We start from the raw sequence: 20,933 nt of genomic DNA on the forward strand, positions 1-20,933 counted from the left end.
TGCGCCAATGAGGCGTTTCTTGAGTTGATGAGATCCCCGCGCCTTAGACAGTTAAACCGATGAGGTCTCATGTTTGAATCTTCTCGGCCACGTCTTGGGGGACTTAACCGGTGGCATTAACGCTCATATCCTTACCACCCCGAGGAATAGTCCATTGCTCGTGGGAAACCTCGATTATATTATAAAAAAAAAATTCTTAGAACTCCCGAAATAAAATGGCCGACTATGTCCAAAAAGGGCAAGCACGTGCTTCCCCTTCTCCACGAATCGTAGCCACAAGGTACTATTATTAATTTACAAATGACGACGTGCAAGTGAAGACAATTTCGTTTACTTTAGACTCGCAAGTCAAATAGATATGAACACGTGCAGGCCAAAAGCGTCCCCGAGAGCAGATTGAAGTGGCCACTAAGTTGTTGTGCAAGAAGGAATGACAAGTAAGAAATCTTACATTACTTTGGACGATATTTGCCTAAGGGTACATGTAGGGAAAACGCGTGCGACGCAGATATTGAACTGTGTGCATTACTGCAAGATTCTAATGCCCTAAGTTGCAACTGCTCGATCGACCCACGACTCGAAGAAAGTTCGAAGCCGGCGAGCTCGTCAATGTTACCCTATCTACGCGCCGGAAGGCGAAAAATCCCCTCTCGACGAATGCGCCAAGTGAGAATCGATTGAATATTCGATAGCGATGTACCTCAAACATGCAATCTTGCGGAAAAGTGTGCGAATCCCGAGATGAAAATGCTTGTTGTTTTTTAAGCACTCGGAATTATTTGTACCCGATAATGTTCATGAGAAAAGGTAATGTCCCACTGAGATCACCGGTTGGCCTACCTACTCATGTAAAAATCGTTGTATGAAGGTGAGATCGAGAGTGAGAACAGTTTTTTGGGAGTTGGAAAAATTGTCCGGAAAGTTCTAAACATTTTGTACGGCGGTCAATTCGGTCCTAAACATTTTCAATCATACCAATTTAGTCATTTGACGATTCGCTAGTAGTCGGCGAAACCGGACATTCACCAAAGACTGAATTTGTACAATTTGAAAGTTTTAAAACTAAATTGATAAATCAAAAGTTTAGAATTAAATTGGTATAATTAAAATGCTTATGATTGAATTGGCCTACGCACAATAAGTTTAAGATCATTGGACAAATTTCCCCTTGGAGCGAAAACGCAAATTGCCGATTGTTTAGGGGCAGATTTGGAATATAAGTTCTTTCTCTCATTGGGAGAGCTGTGTCTCCAGCCATTCCAGTTGTGTGGAAATGGGGGGCACCCAAAAATAGATCAAATAGACTTAGGGCAAAAAGGGAATTTCCGAACGTGTTCTGTGCGATTTCAATGATCCTAAACGTGGGAGTATGCCGGTAATTTTTAGGACAGGAGGGGCTCAATGGCAAATAAAATCCAAATATGTCAGACAAGCAAGGGAGAAAAGCAATATCACCAATGGATAATCTCCAAAATCAATGAACTTTTTCCCCATGAAAAGGGCATATCCAGGACAGAAGCAAACGTAGTTTCAAATCACACGTCAAGTCGTAAAGACTTTCTTATCCACCGACAGCCATGGACGCTGCAGATGGAGACGACTCATTCCAAGTTCGGGGAGACAGAGCGGGACAGGGAGAGGCGACCCCCTCCAAAGAAACATCGATCCTTAAAAGGACTTCACCCTAATCTTGCTTTCACGACATGCCGTTTTGGACTAATTTTTGTACTTAAATACCATAGAATGATAGAAACATTACCCCATCATCCAAAGTCATTCTCAACGTCTGAAAAGGAACTTTTCTTTTCCCCTTCATTCTCGTCCATCTTTCTCCTGGGGGCCCCCCAATCATGACTTTTATGCAAAGCAGAGCAAATTTCCACGACAGATGGTCAAAGTCAACATGGGTACAATGCCTACTCCCCTCCTCTGCCTCTCAAGCAGAAAACCTACGAGGGTGGGTTTGGTCCCACCTTTGCTTTTTGGTAGTTTCGCAATTTGCTCGTTTGCTCTTTCTCTACGCTCAGTTCTTGAGAAAAAAGTGAATGCCAGAACTCAAACCTATGTACGTTCACTCGTGAAGACATAAGAGCAAGAATTCACGAGTGCTCCAAATAACTAAAGGCCACTATATCAACATATTTGGGAAATCAAAGGGATGTGAACGACCCATCTTTTGCCCCTATCTTCTCCACAAATCTTTTTCCATACAATAACCACATGAGGAAGCCCCTCCACCATATGCTTCGGCAACCGTCGGCGCCGAGCATTGTCAACCCAAAGAGGAAGACCAAAATATGAAACAAAATGTACATGCAGTTGTCATACATGATGGCAGCTCGTGACCGGTCAAACCGAGATTGCACTAGTTCTGGAATCCAATCTTCTATGGGGCGATTGCGAGGATGGACTGTGAGCCCTGCTTTTACTAGGACTGCCAGTTTGAGTCGCCAGGTACTCGAGCGCGACGACGATGTCGCCAATGAGTGGACGGAAATTAGGCTGTTCCTGGAGACACATTGCGGTGATGGCAATTGCGTGATGAAGGCAGCGTACAGGAAAGCGTCCTTGTAGTAGAGGATCGGCCAATTGGGAAAACTTCCTCCGGTCCTTCAGATATGGCCTAGACTGCAAAAGGAAGAAAAGGGAAAACGAATCAACGGGTAAGCAGCAAGCAGCAAAATCTTCTGTTGTGTCTACAAATTTTAGGCCTAGTTGAGCTGAATTGTTCTTTTCTGTATATTTATGGCCTATTATACTAACTGCCTTCCATCAATTTTGATAAAAGGGTAGAGGAACGGAATCATCCTTCAATTATCAAATACAATAGTTATGGACACATTCTATGAAACAGATGAACCAAAGAAAAAAGGCAAGACAGCTGACAACATAACAATTCCATGGTTGTCCAAACAAGATAACGCATCGCACATCCTATATGCTATTGCAACAGAAAGGCACAAAAATCTCACTTGCAACAACAGATCGTGACAATGTGGCAAAGAATAAGACATAATTGATCCCTCGACCCGCTCTCATGTCCAGTTCAAAGAATAGGGCCTGTGCCACAGAATCCCGAGTACCAAAAATTGATAGACAGACGAGAGTACATTCTTTACTCTACATGTTTCGTCAGGTCAAAAACACAACTGCATAGATATTTTACAAGTAACCATTGACTAGTATACAGATGCCTTCGAACGGCAGCAGCTATAAATATCACGAGCAAACTGGAAAAAAGAAAATACAAGCACTATGGACTCACCCAGGCGATCAGATTTTGTTCTCCCGGCTTCTTGGTGCAATCTATAGCCTTTCGTCCAGTAATGAGCTCCAAAAGAACCACACCAAAGCTATAGATATCAGATTTAAGAGTCAATTTGCCACTCATAGCGTACTCAGGGGCACAGTATCCATATGTTCCCATCACTCTAGTCGAAACATGAGTATTATCACCAACAGGTCCTAATTTAGCCAGCCCAAAATCTGACAACTTTGGATTAAAATAATTGTCAAGCAAGATATTTGCTGACTTCAAGTCCCTGTAAATAACAGGTGGATTTGCTTTGCAGTGTAGGTACTCAAGGCCCCTTGCTGCACCTACAGCAACCTTCATCCTTGTGCTCCAATTAAGAGGTGCTATACCAGGATCGAGATCTTCAAAAAAAAAAGTACATTATCCGACTCAGTCCGGTTATTAAGCCAAAATAGATCAAGTTTGCACGAAACACTAAGTGGTAATGCAGTGTATCAATATGCTGCCCATGCCTTAAATACATCAACAAAATTGACTCTATAGTGCTGTAAATTTCGAACACAGTATACACACTTGCTAAATTTTCATGCAAGTATTCACGAGCCTGCCATAATTTACGGTTTTGAAACAGTGCCTACCAAGTCTGGCCAATACAACATCGACAAATTTGATTGTATGGCTTTTAAGTTACTTACAACACCTATAACGGTCTATGCTATACATAAGCATCTGGGGACATACACGAGTTACAGGGTCATCATTCTTTTTAGTTGCCACAATCAGACTTCTCTACTTAAGTGGAAAGCATATAACTGTCAACTCACTAGGACCAGCTTGTCATATTGCTGCTCCATTGCTCTTCAATTTACAGTAAAAATTTGCCCATTCCCATGCTTCTTCCAGCTATGTCGAATATAACCTATAATTAATTTTAGAATTTTGATCCGCAGGTACTTGGGCACTATCCTCAACATATTCATTTTTCCAAGCATGCTGAATGTTTAGATCAAAATAAGTTCATCGACTTACTGCAACACACCTAAACTTTGTGGAACTTGTTTGCGACAGCATTTCATCTAATTACCGAGATGGATGACATGCAACTTAAAGAAGCAGAAGAAAGATAGAGTTGCATCGCCAGTCATCTGGCAACAGCCACGCATAACCTCCTTGAGATTTATTTGTCTGAGCGAAAAGCTCAAGCCATCTACTAGTGACATGGAATGCCCAAAAAGAAGATTATTCTTAGACTCTGAGCTTTAGAAGGCAATTGAAATCATTCCATAGCTCAAACAAGCAAACAAATTTTCTACATTTTCCCCCTTCTTATGGACGTTTTTAGAACAAAATTTCCCAATAGGAGTTGAAAAGAAGAGTGGCATTATACAGCAGGGACAACACTTTCTGCTGAAACATGGGGTTACACTCAATGTAGAGTTTACGGAAAACAGCAGATAATGGAAGAAGCACACGAAAGTGCCGGACAGAACTTTACCGAATAGATGATCTTCCAAGCTACCCATTGGCATGAACTCATAAACCAACAGTCTTTGATCTCCATCGGTACAATATCCAAACAGAGTCACTAGATTGGAATGGTGCAATAGGCTCAACATAAGAACCTCCACAATGAACTCCTGAAATCCCTGAAGACCATCATGATTGAGTTGTTTTATTGCAACCACCTACTCCCAAGAAATAAAGGATCTGTGTCAACCAATGATGATACCAATTTAATCCAGGTTGACCTGATACAGCGACTTCCTAAGTGACACTAGAAGAACAATTTCAACTTTTGAATGGCATTAGAAGTGTTCATGCAGCCTCAGCAAGCTGCAGTGGACACAAACCTCAAGCACAACACAATCAAAGTTTTGAGATTGAAGAGACTTATAATGTGATGCAACTTGCCTCGCCTGTTTCCAACCGTCCCTTGTAAACCTTTCCAAACCCCCCTTCACCAATTAAGTTTACTTCCTTAAAGTTTCTCGTCGCTGTCGCCAATTCACGAAATGTGAAGCTCCGTGCTGCATTGCCTTTTTGACTACTTCCAATCTTGTTCTTGCCATTTCTAGATCCTTTTCTGCTTCCACTCCCTACATATAACCACATAATTAGCACCCATACATAAAAATAAGATCTTGAACGATTTAAAAGCAAATGTATTGAGTTTTCTCAAATGGGCATCTTCATCATACCATCTTCATCATAATAAGCTTTGCGCTTCCCGCTTCCTGCAAATCATTGGCCAATCAAATTTAACACGAGAAAGCAAATCCACTCGGCCAATTTATGTTTCGATCACATCCAGAACGTACGAAATATAAATGGGAAACTACAACAAACTAGAGCAAACCTGAGGAATCAGCCGAGTAGCGAGAGCTAGATCGAATGCCATTATCGATTTCAATCCTGCTACCGTCTTTACGACGGCGAGAGCTAATACAAGAGAAGCAGCTCATCTCTTTCCACAGGCCCAAACTCGCTATAAGCAAATCGTATCGACCCGGAACAAACGCCACCCAAACCACGCAACGCTCACAAATCGCTAGTCCAAAACGAGGATCATCCTCGATCGCGGCAGAGCCTCATAACTAAACAGTTGGGATTCACAAGGGAAAAAAAAAAGACAAACGGAATTCTGACCAAAAAGCAAAAGAAACTGAGCAACGCCCAGTTCCAAACACAAAAGGAGAAAGCTTCGCTCCCACCCCCTCCCCCGAAAAAGGAGAGATCAAGACGCAGAAACCCTAAAAGGAAATCAACGCTGCGAAAGCTCGGCCCTTTAGGATCTCATTGAACACGACACACACCCAAAAAAAGCAAACAAAACGAAATTAGAAACTACCCCCCAAGAAAGGAAAAAAAAAAAAACCCAGTAAAGCCCGCGTATTATAATATGCGCACGAGAAGTCCAAACGCGCAGAATACACTAATCAAAGAAAAGCCAGGCATCAACGAGAAGGAAAAAGAGAGGGAAAAAAACTGAAAAACCGCATGGGGGCGCTGGCATTGGAAGGGCAAAAGCGAGAAAATCACGGGGCTAAATTTGGATGGACGACCATGAGGCGTCCCCCTTCTTTCCAGACGCGCGCGCGCGCGCGCGCAGGTCTCGCCGCATTAGCGCTCGTGAATCAGAATGACGAGCATCTTCATCGACGGTTCAACCGCACAAAACCACGACTGGGGAAGGCCGTTCTCTCCCCGTCAATTTTCCCAGGGGGCGTTCCCCTCGCAGCTGGACGTTGTAAAGGCGAAACGCGAGAGCGTGGGCCTCTCCCTTCTCTCTCTCTCCATAACCCACTTCCTCTCTCTTCTTCTCCTCCTTTTCCTCTTTTGCATTAATGTTTCTGTGGATGTGCGTGACACTGTTGCACGTCGCTCTCCGTCCTGCTCACCATTTTCTTTTTCTGTTCTTTTTTTTAACTCTCGCTCTCCCTCTTTCTCTAGGGCGTTTAAACGCCATGCGCGGTGACGGAGCGAGTTCGAAATTACTCTCCTACGCTCGGAAGTTCCTGATATTTACCACAATGACACTGAGCCCGAGCTTGCTCCGCGCCGGGAGGAGCTGGATTAGATTAGGCTGTGGTCCAGTGGACGTGACCGACAGGTGTCGGCTAATTGTTTTTTCTTTCGCTTCTTGTAATAAAATATTAAATCTAACCTTCGGACAATTGACACTTTTCGATCTCGTCGAACGAAATTCTTCGCAAATATGGTAAGAAATTACTTCGCCGCGGCATTGCGGAAAAAAGATCACGCCCGAGGAAAAAAAAATTCGATTTTTAGATATTTTTCTGGATATTTATCGTTTAATTAATTTTGTTTCTCACTAAAAATTTAATAAAAAGGCTCATTCCATTCGGTGGTGAAACCGAAAAAAAAAAGTGTAAAAGGTGTATAGAAACCTCCTTTAACTTTCAAGACTAATTCCGATTAGTCTACACCTTGAGCAAATTCAAAAGGCGCGATCTTAATGTCTTTTAGATATATCATAGATATCTTCGAGTTGTATTTTGAAAGATATTTTAGGATATTTTTTTTTATATTTTTTTTTATTATGAATATCTGATTTGATTTTTTTAAATAGACCTCTCTTTATATACTCTTTTTCTATACATCGAATTATACCGAAAATTCATTCACTTCGCCTTTCCGCAATCTTATCAACGTGTCAATTCCGGAATGTGCGGAGGAGTTTCACTCGTTCCGACTCCGAGCCTAGCTCGATTGTAGAATCCCGAGAACGAGACGAGAAACAAACTCTCTTGTCATCTAAATAGGGATCTCGGAAAAAAAAAAAAAAAGGAAAAATTCGCATTTTGATGTGAGCGAGTTGAAAAGCAGGTTGATGCGGTGACGTACGCCGTGATCCGCCGCGTGATTGGGGGATTTCGTCGGACAGTCTTATTCTAGAGAGAGAGAGAGAGAGGGAGGGAGGGAGGGGCGTATCTGGTTTTGTTGGGATTACAATGTTGACTTCTGTGGAGACAAGAACTAGATTTGGACTAATTTGGATTGTTTAAGGTCTATAAATGATGGGGACCTTTTCGACCAAAAAAAAAATGATGGGGACCTTAAGCCATCACGATGTTTTTTCCCACTTTGTTTTTTAATTTTTCATTTTAATTTTCATTTAATCTTTTCCTTTTTTTTTTGTCCTTTCTTTGATGAGAGATCTCGCCTGTGGATGAATTAGGTATTGGATTTGGCATTATTCATTTATTTTTTTCAACCCAACTTGGAATTTAAAAAATTTCCAACCCCCTAAAAGAAAAAAAATTAATGAGAAGTTGCGGTTAAAAGGGTTTTTAGGTCATCTCTTTATGCCCAATTGGGCAAGAGAGATAATCTTCCACGCATTTCCTGCGCATTAACAGTGTTAATTAATTATTGTTATAGCGTGATTTATTCTGAAGACATCGGGGGGTTAGAAGTTTATTTAAGATGTGAGAATTAAACAAGTGCAAGGGACATAAAACTTCATGAGAAATTTCCCGTAATACAATCGCGTCATTCTTAACCGAGGAGAACATTGATTTTATGGGTAGTCCTCCAACTTCTGCACGGTATTCAATGTCGTTTTGAAACTTTTTTTATTCGATTTAGTCCTTCAAATTTTCAATTTTGTTCGATGGAGTTGTTCGGCCATATTCAACTTCATATCGTATGGATTCTGTTTATGTGAATTGAAATTGAGATGCATTGTCGCATTATGTCCTTTTGTTTTGGGTCGGGAGAAATTTCCCTGCCCTTTTCTTTTTTTTCTCTATTCATCTTAATTGTTGTCGAATAGCCGTGTGTAACCTAAATTCTAACCTGAGGTCAAGCTGGCCTCGGAATGAATGTTGTGCGCCGGGGGTATCAATAGTTCGATTAGGTTCAGTTTTTCAAGAAAATCGAACCAAATTGAACCATTAGGAGTGAAGCTTAAATCGAATAATTCCACGATGATATGGAGGATTGAGTAAATTTTAAATAATTGTTGTCTCCATTTATCTTCATTGTTGTCGCACAACCGATTGTGAGGCATACTACCTTATGTGAAATTTAAATAATTCGGTGGCTAATCTAAATAACAAATAATTCGGAGATGATATGGAGTATCGAGTAAAAGTTTATGAACTATTGTTACCTTCATCGATGAAAGAAAGCACCTAATGACGAGCTTGAAAAAGGAAAATGTATTAACATGAAAGAATAAAGTACAATACAATCAAATCTATCGACCTAAGCCTCAGTTAATAACGAAGAAAATTTGAAGAATAAGACTTAGGGTCCGTTTATTTCGATTCAAAAAATATTCTTTCCAAAATGATTGCTTATATCGTTTTACATAGTTAGTTAATGAAAATTATTTTCAATATTAGCAAAATTTTATGTCTATTTTGTGAGCGAGGCAAGTATTATTTTTAGAAATATATTTTCTAAATCGTTGATATTCTGTGAAACAAGCGAATCCCTAAATTCGTTAATAATCATCGTTGGTAGCTGGGCCATTAATTTTAATATCTTAGTGGGACTTTCGGCTAAGTTCACTTTAGTATGGATTAATGATCAGAAGGCTTCGCCGCTCAAGTTAGTGGACCCCAGATCAACGTGTGTACGGACTGTGCTGACGATAATGCCCTTGACCTTAAAAGGTAATTACGGTTCTCCTTTGTTTTTTTGGTCAAACATATCTCCATTTGAAAGCACTGAGCTGGATAGCAATTTTGACTCCACGGCTCTTCTCCTGCTTTCTTAGGCGGGCAAGCCAACGCAGCAGAAAAAATTGGCCAAGCGGGGATCCTCCATGTCCGGTACGATGACGCGTATAGTCAAATTTGGGAAGAAGAATAGCAAGAGTGTGATAATTTCCGACAAATTGCCGTACGTGAATTTTTTTATTATTATTTTCATTTATTTTAGTGGATTTTTTTTTAATTTTTTAATTTTCTTTTGCTTTTTCTTTTAAAAAAAAAATTATCTTGCCGGTGCCATGTCAAATTTTCGTTATGCGTCAATGTCGGATTTTCGGTGAGGCAAGTCGTTGATAACATTCATATGATCGAATCTTAAATTTGTGGCATTTAAATGAGCGAAAAAAAAGTTATTGCATTTAAGTGAGCAACGTACAAATGTTATGGCACAAATGTCATTGTTCTCCCTTAAATCTGAATTCGCCCAGAGAGGAGGGCCAAAATTCTTAAGCTAACTATAGTGTTAGGCCCCAACATTAGTCATGCGCCATGCGCCGATCAACACGAATGAGGCAAGATCGGTGAATATCCTTCCCGTCTGTCACGATCTTAGTTTTCAGTACAATTGGAACCTCAAAAGAATGAATTATGTAGTCCCGGAAGAGGTACACAAGTTTATAGTCAAAACTCTATTATGACACTCTAATCTAGTCCTATCCTAACTAGATATACCCCTACTTTTGCCATGCACTTTGATAAAGTCTTTTAAGAGATCATCGGAAGCGTTGATCCAAATGTCCCTAAGCTTCGAACTTGATCAATTTGTAAAATATTTTGGGGTGAACGTAAACTCAGTAAGAGAAATCTCTAGGTTTAAGTAAGGAGATCTTCTCACCATTCAAACCCGTATCAAATACATAACGTGAATTCAAAACGAGTTTAAAATATTTGCATATACAAATGAGGGGGAACACATGCATTGACATTCTACTATGATATGCACAAGAAAATACTCATGAATGTGATATAAATTATTCATTCAAATACAAGCATATGGCATATTATTCTATGATGCACAATTAGCACATGGCAACTTACCGATATGCACAACCTTACTTGTGTCTAGCCAAGACTCATCTCGACTAACAACATAACAATGCACCAATTCATGGGGGACGGAATCATAAAATCATCCATCCAAGCCATAGCACATCCATCACGGGTTTTCTTTACGTTAGCAAGAATAAATACGCCATTGTACGCTCATGATGGTGATTATTGTAAACCAGCTACTCAAACCATATCGTGTATCTTGTATGTGAGTAACAAGCCCGTCACATATAGGAAATCATCGGACCTCGTGTCCCATCAACCCTGTAGAGACCATTTTTAAACGGTAGGTCGTGGCATATAAGACATGTGCATGTCTCTTTTACACTATAACCATGCCGCAACTATTATAAAATTACCAAAGCATTCCCACTGTTAAATTAATTATGTAATTGTTTCTAAAACTAACTTAACCACATATTATCATAAGGCTTCAAGTTATGTGATCAACCCCCAGAATTTTCAGTTTTAGTTGGCGACAGATGACGGCGTCTCGACCCTTGCTGAATTGGGTTGAGGACCGCAACGCCCACCCCTAGGGCCGGCAACGGCCACATCTCCCTCGCTAGATCTGGATTGTGAAAGCTTGGCGGCCCTTGTTAGAACAGAAAAGAAAAAAGAAACAAATCACAAGAATTTTAAAAAAATTCAAAAATTTATAATAAAAAATATCTATGTCGGTGTTGGTCATACCATATAGGACGATTGGCATCCACGTTAGCGATTTCCAACCAATTTGATAGGATGAACTCAATTGGCACAAATGCAAAAATATTTACGACTGATTTGCTATAAATGTAATAGGTTTAAGACAATTTTTTATAATTTTCTCCACGTTTAACATTTTTAGAAAAAAATTAAAATACATTTAAAACAAAAAACTACATCCGGGGTCAGCGTTTGTGGGCGGTGCCCCAAATCCGGAGGGATCCAAGGTGCAAATTCTCCTATGAACTCATTAATTGTTGATAAAAAGGTTAATTTTAGTCAAATTTACTTTAAAATAATCCGATTTTTAAAGGGGTATCAAATAAGACAAGACCCGAGTGCAACCTTTCCCACTTGGGAAGGAGAAAGTGGGGAATTCGTTTTCCCACTTGGGAGACGCGTCGTCTATTAAATTGACGATCTGCGTGACAGTTTTGTTCAAAAGTCGCGGACATTTTTATATTTTTTTAAAAATAGAATTTCTACTTATTTTTTCTTTTTTCCTTCACCCGATGAGGGCAGGCAAGCCGTTGCTAAACTTGTGCGGGGTCACGGTCAACATGGCCTCGCGCATTGCCATTGCGACCCCAAAATCGCTGATATAAATGTTGTTTATCTTACGTGGCATGACCAACACCGATGTCGACATTTTCAATATCTTTTTCTTATTTTTTCCTTCTATCGACAAGGGTATGCAATCGCTTGCTGGCCCTGGGGAGGGTCGCAATCGAGATGGCTTCACACATGGCCATTGCGGCAAGCATCGATTATGTCATATAGAACGGTCAGTATTCACATCAATAATTTCTAGTTAAAATTGATCATATGGATTCAATTGGTACAAATGCAACAAGTTTATGATTAAATTGACACAATTGAAAGGTTATGACTAATTTGGCATCAATATGATAAATTTAGAATTTTTTAATACTTTTACCTTATAAATATAGGGAGCGAGTACTAGATGCACCCGGCTTATGCTAGCCCAGCTCACATTCACATATTCTAATGGTGTATGTAAAAGTTAGACCAACAAAAAAAAAATGGTGTATGTAATTCGGCTCACATGTATCAAGCGTAATTAAAATTTTCTATTAGAAAGGTCATTAAATTGTATGTTTATTTTGGGAATTCGATATCTTTAGGAAAAAAATACGTTAAAGTTCAAAAAATTAATTTTTGGAATTTTCTTTTCTGTTCGGACAAACACACCTCAATTTTTTATTTGTAATTTTGCGAAGACGAGACGGGCGATGGTTGCTCTTTCTGAGGGGCAACAAGAACTAAAGAAAGCGTTACTGTTCACATGCCACGTGGGAAATTTCTAGTTTTCATTTATGTTTCATATCTATTTATAGGCTTAAAATTTATTTGAGAAATTTCGAATTTTTGGGAATCTATTTTTTTTTATGTTTCTGTTTCCGGGAACAGAAATTCATTTGGTAAAACAATTTCATTTTTCTAGTTCTCGGATAATTTTTAAGCCCATAAATAGGTATGAAACAAAAATGAAATATATAAATTTTCTTCTTTTCTATTTCTAGAATAGAAACAAACATAAAAACTCCTCTCATCACCGTTGGTCCCCGACGGCCAACGGAGGAAGAAGGAAATCTGGCGACCATAAAAAAAGAGAAAAGAAATAAAAAATAAAAATTCATAAGACATAAAATTTTTTAAATAAAAATATAGAAGTGTCTTAGCAATATGAATAAGATTGGATATGAGTCGTTAGATTCTTATTTCGTTGAAATGAGTTAAAACGAGTTAAATGAGTCAACATGGGTTGGATCATTTTCGATTCGACTTGATTCGACTCACTAGTTTGGCACCTCTACTCGCCGCCATTGTCGAACATCTCTCATCGCAACCATAGCTCTGGCTTTCGTCGTAACCCTAGCCTTCGTCGCAATCGTAGAAATCTTGTCTTGCTATGAAATGAATTTATGTTATGGGAATAGAAATACGAGTTTCTCTGTTCAAAAACTCGTCCATGAAAAAAAATATATATAATCCTAAAGTGAGTAAAAAAATGAACCAAATAACATTTGCATTTGGCCAAGAGGCTTTGGAGCCCCAATGCTCATTTGGAATGCTGAACCAAATAGGGCCATACTATTCAAGAACAGAATGATTATCATTCGCGGCCTTATCTTCGTTGAGTCTCCTACCCGGCCTCGGGGATCCCCTCGCTTGGATCGAGAATGTTCGCATGTCTCGCTTAAAAGTTTGAAATTGACTTGTATACGTACGCGCCTTTCATTTGGAATCACACTCGAAAGTGTGGGCTCATGGAGTCCGAAGGCATCCATGGGCCCTGTTGCGTGGTTCAGATATCATTTCAAATAAGATCGGTTTCCCCTCATTCGATGTTTAGTGCAACATGAAGTGCGAATATGTCCAGATACAATTTGAATATGATCTAGATCAAGAATCCCATCTACTGTCTTGTTATAATTAAAAATAAAGGGAAAAAAGATAAAAAAATGATTACCAAAAAATTATAGTGGCTGTGGTCGCCATCTCAAATGTTACGGAAAAATGATCAAAAAAGTCCTAAACTTATTGTTTTTATACCAATTCAATCCTAAACTTTTCAATTGTGTCAATTCAGTCTTATATCTTTTGATAACTTACCAATTCAGTCTAAACCTTTCAATTATACTAATTTGGTCCTAAACCTTTCAAAATTTTACCAACTTAGTCTTAAATCTTTTGAACTTTTGCCATTTTAGTCCTAAATCTATTATTTGAGTAATTAGCAAGAATAACTAAATTAATAATTCGTAAAAAGGTTTAGGACTAGTTTGGCAAATCATTAAAAGATTTATGACCAAATTGACATAATTGAAAAGTTTATGACTGAATTAACAAGTTGTCAAAATGTTTATGATTGAATTGGCATAATTGAAAGGTCTACTCGTCGCCACCGTCGAACATCTCTCATCGCAATCGTAGCTTTGGCTTTCGTTGCAACCCTAGCCTTCGTCACAATCATAGAAATTTTGTATTGTTATGAAATGAATTTCTGTTTCGGGAATAAAAATACGAGTTTCTCTATTCAGAAACTCGTCCATGAAATATAAATAAATAAAATCTAGTCCTAGCCATATTATTCAAGAATATAATGATTATCATTTGCATCCTTATCTTCGTCGGGTCTCCCGCTTGGCCTCGGGGGATCTCCTCACTTGGATCGAGAATGTTTGCATGTCTTACTTAAAAGTTTGAAATTGACTTGTATACTTGGATCGAGAATGTTTGCATGTCTTACTTAAAAGTTTGAAATTGACTTGTATACGTACGTGCCTTTCATTTGGAATCACACTCGAAAGTGTAGGCTCGTGGAGTTCGAAGGCATCCATGGGCCCTGTTTCATGGATTGGATATCATTTCAAATAACATCGGTTTCCCCTTATTCGGTGTTCAGTGCAACATGAAGTGCGAATATGTCCAGATACAATTCGAATATGATCTAGATCAAGAATCCCGTCTGCTATCTTGTTATAATTAAAAATAAAGGGAAAAAGAGATAAAAAGGATTACCAAAAAATTATAGTGTCTATGGTCGCCATCTCAAATGTTACGGAAAAATGATCAAAAAAGTCCTAAACTTATTACTTTTATGCCAATTCAATCATAAACTTTTCAATTGTGCTAATTCGGTCTCAAACATTTTGATAATTTACCAATTTAGTCTAAACCTTTCAATTATATTAATTTGGTCCTAAACCTTTTGAAATTTTACCAATTTAGTCCTAAATCTTTTGAACTTTTGCCATTTTACTCCTAAATCTATTATTTGAGTAATTGCCAAGAAGAACTAAATTAATAATTTGTAAAAATGTTTATGATTAGTTTGACAAATCGTTAAAAGGTTTATGACCAAATTGACATAATTGAAAGGTTTATGACTGAATTAGCAAGTTGTCAAAAAGTTTATGATTGAATTGACACAATTGAAATGTTTATGGTTAAATTGGCATAAAAATAATAGACTTAGCACTTTTTTGGTAATTTTCCTCAAGTGTTATCGTGGCGCGCGGGTCGTTGATATCCGCCGTGGCGAGCACGACGGCTATGTGGATTCGTATATTTGTGATTAATAATAAATCAAACATATGGTGGCACGTCCTTGCATTGGCCGTGCCACCAGTGACCGCTTGCGACTTTGGGTTGGCCACGGCACAATGGGTCTTCTCCTCTAAACAGTCCCCACTGTGGTGGTTGTCGCCGTTTTGGTACCGGAGATCTAAATTCTTTTCCTCTCTGAGTAATTTATTTAAAATTATTATTCTTTTACTCAATTCTAATCTAAATTCATAAAACATTATCCTCGTAATCCGAATTATACAGAACAAGATATCAAGAAACGAATAATATTTTCGTTGTTCGTTCCGATTTTTTTTTTTCATATTTATTGAAATACCCTTTTCGAGTAATCCCATCTCAAATATAGCATGAGTAATTATTTTGAAAATGGCAGCTGACTAGACAATGCAGAGGATATTAGGAGTGATCGGTCCCCGGTCCGGTCCGGTCCGGTTCCCCTCAAGAACCGAGAACAGGACCGTTAGTCTCGGTTCTTAATTTTTTGGAACCGGGAACCGGACCATCGGTCCGGTCCGGTTCCCGGACGGTTTCATTGGACCGGACACATGCCAAAAAAAAAAAAAAACACACCATTCCTAACATGGAGCACATGATCTGACGTTCAAGGTGTGGCGAGTCAAGGTTTATCCCACAAAGAAGGTGAGCCTACAACACTCTGCTATGGAGGATCAGCAAATCGATGGTGTGGATTTTGAGACCAGTCCGGTATTGTTGCCCTTGTGGGTGGTGAAAAAGCTTCAGATTTGATTTAGAATAAGCCTTTCTCGATGGTTGTCTATGGAACTTTGTGTTATACTTCCCATTGTTGAAATTTTGGTTGTCCGCTCTCTAGTTCGAGTCACGTTTGCATGACCTAGAAAATAATTCGATCCGGTCCGGTCGGGCGGTTCGGTCTTAGGACCCTAGAACCAAGAACCGGACCGTTCCCTCTAGAATCGGGAACCGGACCGCCGGTCCCGGTCCGGTCCGGGCGGTCCCGATTCGGGTGGTCCGATTTACTCATCCTTAGAGGATATACAATGAAACTGGGCGCTCTAGCCAGAACTAATCCTATTTCGAGATGTTTTTTTTTTTTTTAACCCAAAACCATTTCTCTTTTGACTTATGCCCTCGATTCGCAGACGCCCACTGAAATCCCTCTTCCTCTCCCCCAAGAGGACGCCGTCCCACCACCACCGCCGCCACCACCACCACCATACGGCGCCGTCAAGATCGCCGCTTCCGCATCCCACCACCAACCCCCGACGAAGACCGCCTGAGCGGACGCGAGCGGCGGCGAGCAAGCAACAAATAGGACGGGCGCCGTTCGGCACGGCCATAACACCCATGAAGCTCCCCAAGAAATCGATAAGCCCCTATTTCCTCTTCCGCGTAAGTGCGTGTATAGTTATTTATGCACCGACTTACTATGCAGCAGATGTTTGAGAAGCTGTCGACTATTAGGGCGGATTCCAGAAATCATCGGCACATTTCCTAAGTCGAAATACCGGCGGGTCGTTTAAGGTCTGCAGTGTCGCACGCGCACGTGCTGTATTCTTGTACTCGGTTATATATCTGAATCCGGGGGCCTTGAGCTTCAACCTGCGAATATTGTCGATCAAAGCCTCAAAGCCATGTATGTTTCTCTGTCATGGCAATTCATCTTTGATTTATACTTCTTTCGGAACTCTTGTTAGGATCCTTGCTCGTGTCAGTATGGGGCTCTTGCATGGAATCTGTCATGGTGCTTTTGCTTATTCAACCTCGTTAGTTCCGGCAACAATTGGTATTTTCTTGCACCCACCGTATTTTTTCTTTCTTTTTTGTTTTCTTTTGCTATGTGGACTTTGCCGCGTTTGGCGGTTTTGTTTTTATGGTGCAAAGGTTGGGCATATGATGGTTTACACTTGATCTCTGAACTCCAGGTAAGTTCACATGTTTGACAAGTTTATATGCTGATGCTTTGCGTCTTTGCACCTCGGTGAAGTTTTCATTTTGGATCATTTCGCCACTTCTGTTTTGCTCGAATTTGTAGCAAACAGAGGAAGAAACATAGAAAACGTGTAACGGCTGGAATAGAGAAGGTTTGACCTATATTTCTTGTCTAGCAAGATCGTTTGAATGCTTAGGAAGGTTAGTCGTGGAATGGCTAAATGCTGTCTGGTGTGATGTTTTGAACATTTAGAGCAATTGAAAAGGCCAACTGTTGCTGTTTGTCTTGCATCTACGAATTTAATGGGTGGGCATGGAAAACTGTGATTGCAACAAGATTCAACTTCTTTCTAGAGTTGTATGTTGACATGGTTTTCACAAATTTGTGCTGTTTCTAGAAGTGTATTGGAACTCAAGATACCAAGAATTTAGTACCTCAATTTCATCTGTGGTGGACATTTACTTTTAATATTCATCAAAATCTGCAACTTATAGATGGCTTACTTGCTTTTATTGCTATTACTTTCTAAATACTAAGCTCGTCATTGCCAAATATTGGTCCTTTAACTTTGGAAATCAACTTGTCATTTTTGTGAAGTTGCTGCGGTTTTGACAAATCGAATTTTCATTAGGTTCAATGGAAATAACTTATGTCCCCTTTAGCAAATGGTAGCAAAGCAGCATGGGATGGGATATTCAGTAGACGACCTTCCCGCAACAGCAACATGGATCAAGTGATGCCCCATAAGATAATTCTTAACCACATGAAAGCATTGTAGGGCACAGTGTAGCTTTGCAAGTTAAACGCTCTTCACATGGCATTTCAATTTTGGTCTCATCAGCTTGCAGTACTTCGGGTGCGCTATAATGGAGGAAGACATGTTCACATGCCACACCTGCTTTCCTCTGTAGCATCATTTTCTATTGTAATGTCTGGTGATCCTTCAAATTGCTACCATGACGAATTGTGTAATAGTTATAAAGTGAAGCATCGCTGCCCTGCCGATGAGAAAAACATTCTCAATGAACTCTCTGATTTGTTGCCGATAAGTTGGCCTAATGCTGTTTCCGATGTGTGTAATGATGATTATGTAAAGAACAAGATGGGAAGTAGAGAGCATCATGGCTTCTTATCCCCTGAAGAGAAATTCCGGGGGGTTTTTCTTCAAAAGCTGAGGAGCAAAACTGCTGTGGAATACGCTTTGACAAATGTTCCTGCTTATTTGAACATTGACATTGTTGCTAGAGTTGTGAATCGAGGGAACTTAGGAGGCAAAGCTATGACAATGTTTTTCAACTGGGCGCTAAAACAGCCTACAATTAGTGCGGACACTCATAGCTATAATGTGATTTTGAAAGCACTCGGAAGAAGGAAATACTTTGGTTTTATGGAGGAGATGATGTGTGAAATGAAATCGAATGGTACAACTGCCACCTTAGAGACTCTTTCAATTGTAATGGACAGTTTTGTGCGTGCTCATCGAGTGAACAAAGCAATAGAACTTTTTGGCAAGCTGGAAGAGTTTGGATTGGAGCGTGATACAGAGTCTTTAAATGTGCTTTTGCAAACGCTATGCCAGCGCTCCCATGTCGGTGCTGCCAACTCGCTTTTGAATTCTGTGGTGGGGAAGGTACCATTTGATATGACAACTTACAATACAATCATAGGTGGGTGGTCAAGGATGGGTAGAGTAGGTGACATTGAAAAGAATTTGGAGGCAATGGCAGCAGATGGATTTGCACCGAATTCTTCGACTTTTGGACATCTTATTCAGGGTTTGGGGAGAGCTGGTCAGATTGATGATGCTGTCCATATTTTTGATGGATTGAAGGAGAAAGGTCATGATCTCGATTTGAGTGTTTACAATGCCATGATTTATAATTTTGCAATCATCGGGGATTTTGATGCATGTATCCAGTATTATAGGAGCATGCTGAGTGAAAGATGCAATCCTGATATGGATACATACAAAAGTCTGATCAACTCCTTTCTTAAGTTTCGAAAAGTGGCTGATGCTCTGGAAATGTTTGATGAGATGTTGAGTAGAGGGCTTGTTCCCACTACTGGGATGGTAACCTCATTTATTGAACCTCTGTGTGGTTATGGTCCACCTTATGCTGCACTGATGGTCTACAAGAAGGCAAGGAAAGCTGGATGCATGGTTTCTCTGAGAGCTTACAAGTTACTACTCATGCGGCTTTCTAGATTTGGTAAATGTGGAATGCTGTTGACTATATGGGATGAAATGCAAGAGGCTGGTCATTTATTGGATGTGGAAGTTTATGAGTACATTGTCAATGGACTCTGCAACATAGGACAGCTGGCAAATGCAGTACTTGTCATGGAGGAGTGTCTGCGCAAGGGTTTTTGCCCTAGCAGGCGTATTTATAGCAAACTAAATACTAAATTATTGGTTTCAAACAATGTAGAGAAAGCTTACAAGCTGTTTTTGAAGATTAAACATGCACGCCTCCATGATAATGCGAGAAGATACTGGCGTGCTAAGGGATGGCATTTTTAAGTTTGCTCTTGGTTCTGGTGTGCCAGAACATGATTCTTTTTGCTTCTCAGGCATATTCTTGTCAATGGGAAGGAGATAATTGTACAGGTAATCATCTCGTAAATCTCTTCCTAAAAAACGCAACAATCCACAATCCTTTTAATCTTGCTATTATTTAGTCTAGCACCTCTTGCACAGTATACCTTCACAGTGCTTAAATATTCTGGCATGGTCGGGGACATCTTGAGAGATCAAATCAAGTACCGCGGGACGCAGGTCAAATCGGGGACATTGCAGCTTTTTTCTTTTTTTATTACCATGTGAATATTTTTTTTTTGGTAAGGACCATGTGAATATTTATCTTTGTTCATGACATAAATATAATACACATCTCCATTTAGTTATTGTCATCACCTTTTTTTGGGTGATTTGGGTTTATATGCGTTATTCTAGACTCTTTTAGACAAGGTAAGGCAGAAAAAGAGTGAGAAGATGGTGAAGCACGCTCAACTAGCCTAAGTTGCATGCTGTTTTTTCCTTTGCTCACTCACAAGCGTGCGAATGTTTGTGGTGGTTTCTTTATCAGAGAGAAATGCGCAGGATGATTTTTCCTTTCCTTTCTTTTGAGCTTATACTCCACTGTTTATTCAAAGTCTATGTAACGTGATTTTTCGTTGGAGCTTGCTTTGGAACAAGTGGAATGCTGAGTGTAGAATAATTCTTCGTTCTCTTTTTGCCAGACATAAGTTGATTGGCAAACAGTGTGCTTGAGGCTATGAGGCTTGGAGTCAGAGGTGTTCGACAAAATTTGTCTTTCTTATCTAAAGAATTGTGGGTACGCCTCTTGTGTTCTTGTTTGGAAATATTCACTAGTTCCCGTCGGTCCCCAAATTGTTGTTTCTGGAAATGGACTTCAGATTCATTTTTCGGAGGTGATTTATTTTCTGCAAAACCATGTCCATCTGAACAAGAATCTTCTGCGCTAACTAATCCAACTGTTAGCGCACCTCTCTCCTCTGCTGTTACTTCAGTTTCTGGAAGCCAACCTTCTGTGAGGCCCAATGCACTGAATGCTTTTGCGAAGGTCATTCTCTATGCTTTCTTCTAGCAGTCATGTTCAGCGTCCCTATGTGCCTTCAAACCCACAAGAGC

General features: G+C 39.8%; 2 protein-coding genes and 1 non-coding gene across 5 annotated transcripts; 2 read left to right on the top strand and 1 right to left on the bottom strand.

Moving 5' to 3' along the window:
• Positions 1-2,098: 2,098 nt before the first annotated feature.
• On the bottom strand, positions 2,099-6,669 carry LOC115738750 (probable serine/threonine-protein kinase PBL21). Its single transcript, XM_030671473.2, has 6 exons — positions 5,613-6,669; positions 5,455-5,490; positions 5,168-5,352; positions 4,752-4,941; positions 3,266-3,657; positions 2,099-2,628 (listed from the first exon to the last, which is right to left on the bottom strand). The coding sequence occupies exons 1-6, from the start codon at positions 5,716-5,718 to the stop codon at positions 2,350-2,352; spliced, it is 1,188 nt and encodes a 395-aa protein (XP_030527333.1). The 5' UTR covers positions 5,719-6,669; the 3' UTR covers positions 2,099-2,349.
• A 10,211-nt stretch (positions 6,670-16,880) lies between these two features.
• LOC115738749 (putative pentatricopeptide repeat-containing protein At5g43820) lies at positions 16,881-19,885 on the top strand. 3 transcript variants are annotated; one of them, XM_030671469.1, is made up of 2 exons: positions 16,881-16,984; positions 17,913-19,885. In XM_030671469.1, exon 2 carries the CDS (start codon positions 18,096-18,098, stop codon positions 19,800-19,802), a length of 1,707 nt encoding a protein of 568 aa, XP_030527329.1. In that variant the 5' UTR covers positions 16,881-16,984; positions 17,913-18,095; the 3' UTR covers positions 19,803-19,885. The 3 variants fall into 3 exon arrangements, with proteins under 3 accessions (XP_030527329.1, XP_048130561.1, XP_030527330.1); XM_048274604.1 differs by having other exon boundaries at positions 16,889-16,984; positions 17,879-19,885; XM_030671470.1 differs by lacking the exon at positions 16,881-16,984 and adding an exon at positions 17,037-17,134.
• LOC115738793 lies at positions 17,247-17,311 on the top strand. Its single transcript, XR_004015154.1, has one exon. It is a non-coding gene; the product is annotated as a small nucleolar RNA snoR101 (small nucleolar RNA).
• Positions 19,886-20,933: the final 1,048 nt, after the last annotated feature.

This window comes from Rhodamnia argentea, chromosome 2 (genome assembly GCF_020921035.1).
Source record: "Rhodamnia argentea isolate NSW1041297 chromosome 2, ASM2092103v1, whole genome shotgun sequence".
Lineage (NCBI taxonomy): Eukaryota > Viridiplantae > Streptophyta > Magnoliopsida > Myrtales > Myrtaceae > Rhodamnia > Rhodamnia argentea.

Excerpts from the sequence above, each read along its gene's own strand:
- LOC115738750 (XM_030671473.2), bottom strand. The coding sequence starts at position 5,718 with ATGAGCTGCTTCTCTTGTATTAGCTCTCGCCGTCGTAAAGACGGTAGC. Across the intron at positions 5,353-5,454 it reads AGCTTATTATGATGAAGATG|GGAGTGGAAGCAGAAAAGGA; the intron begins GTATGATGAAGA and ends GGTTATATGTAG. Across the intron at positions 2,629-3,265 it reads AACAAAATCTGATCGCCTGG|TCTAGGCCATATCTGAAGGA; the intron begins GTGAGTCCATAG and ends TTCCTTTTGCAG.
- LOC115738749 (XM_030671469.1), top strand. The coding sequence starts at position 18,096 with ATGGCATTTCAATTTTGGTCTCATCAGCTTGCAGTACTTCGGGTGCGC.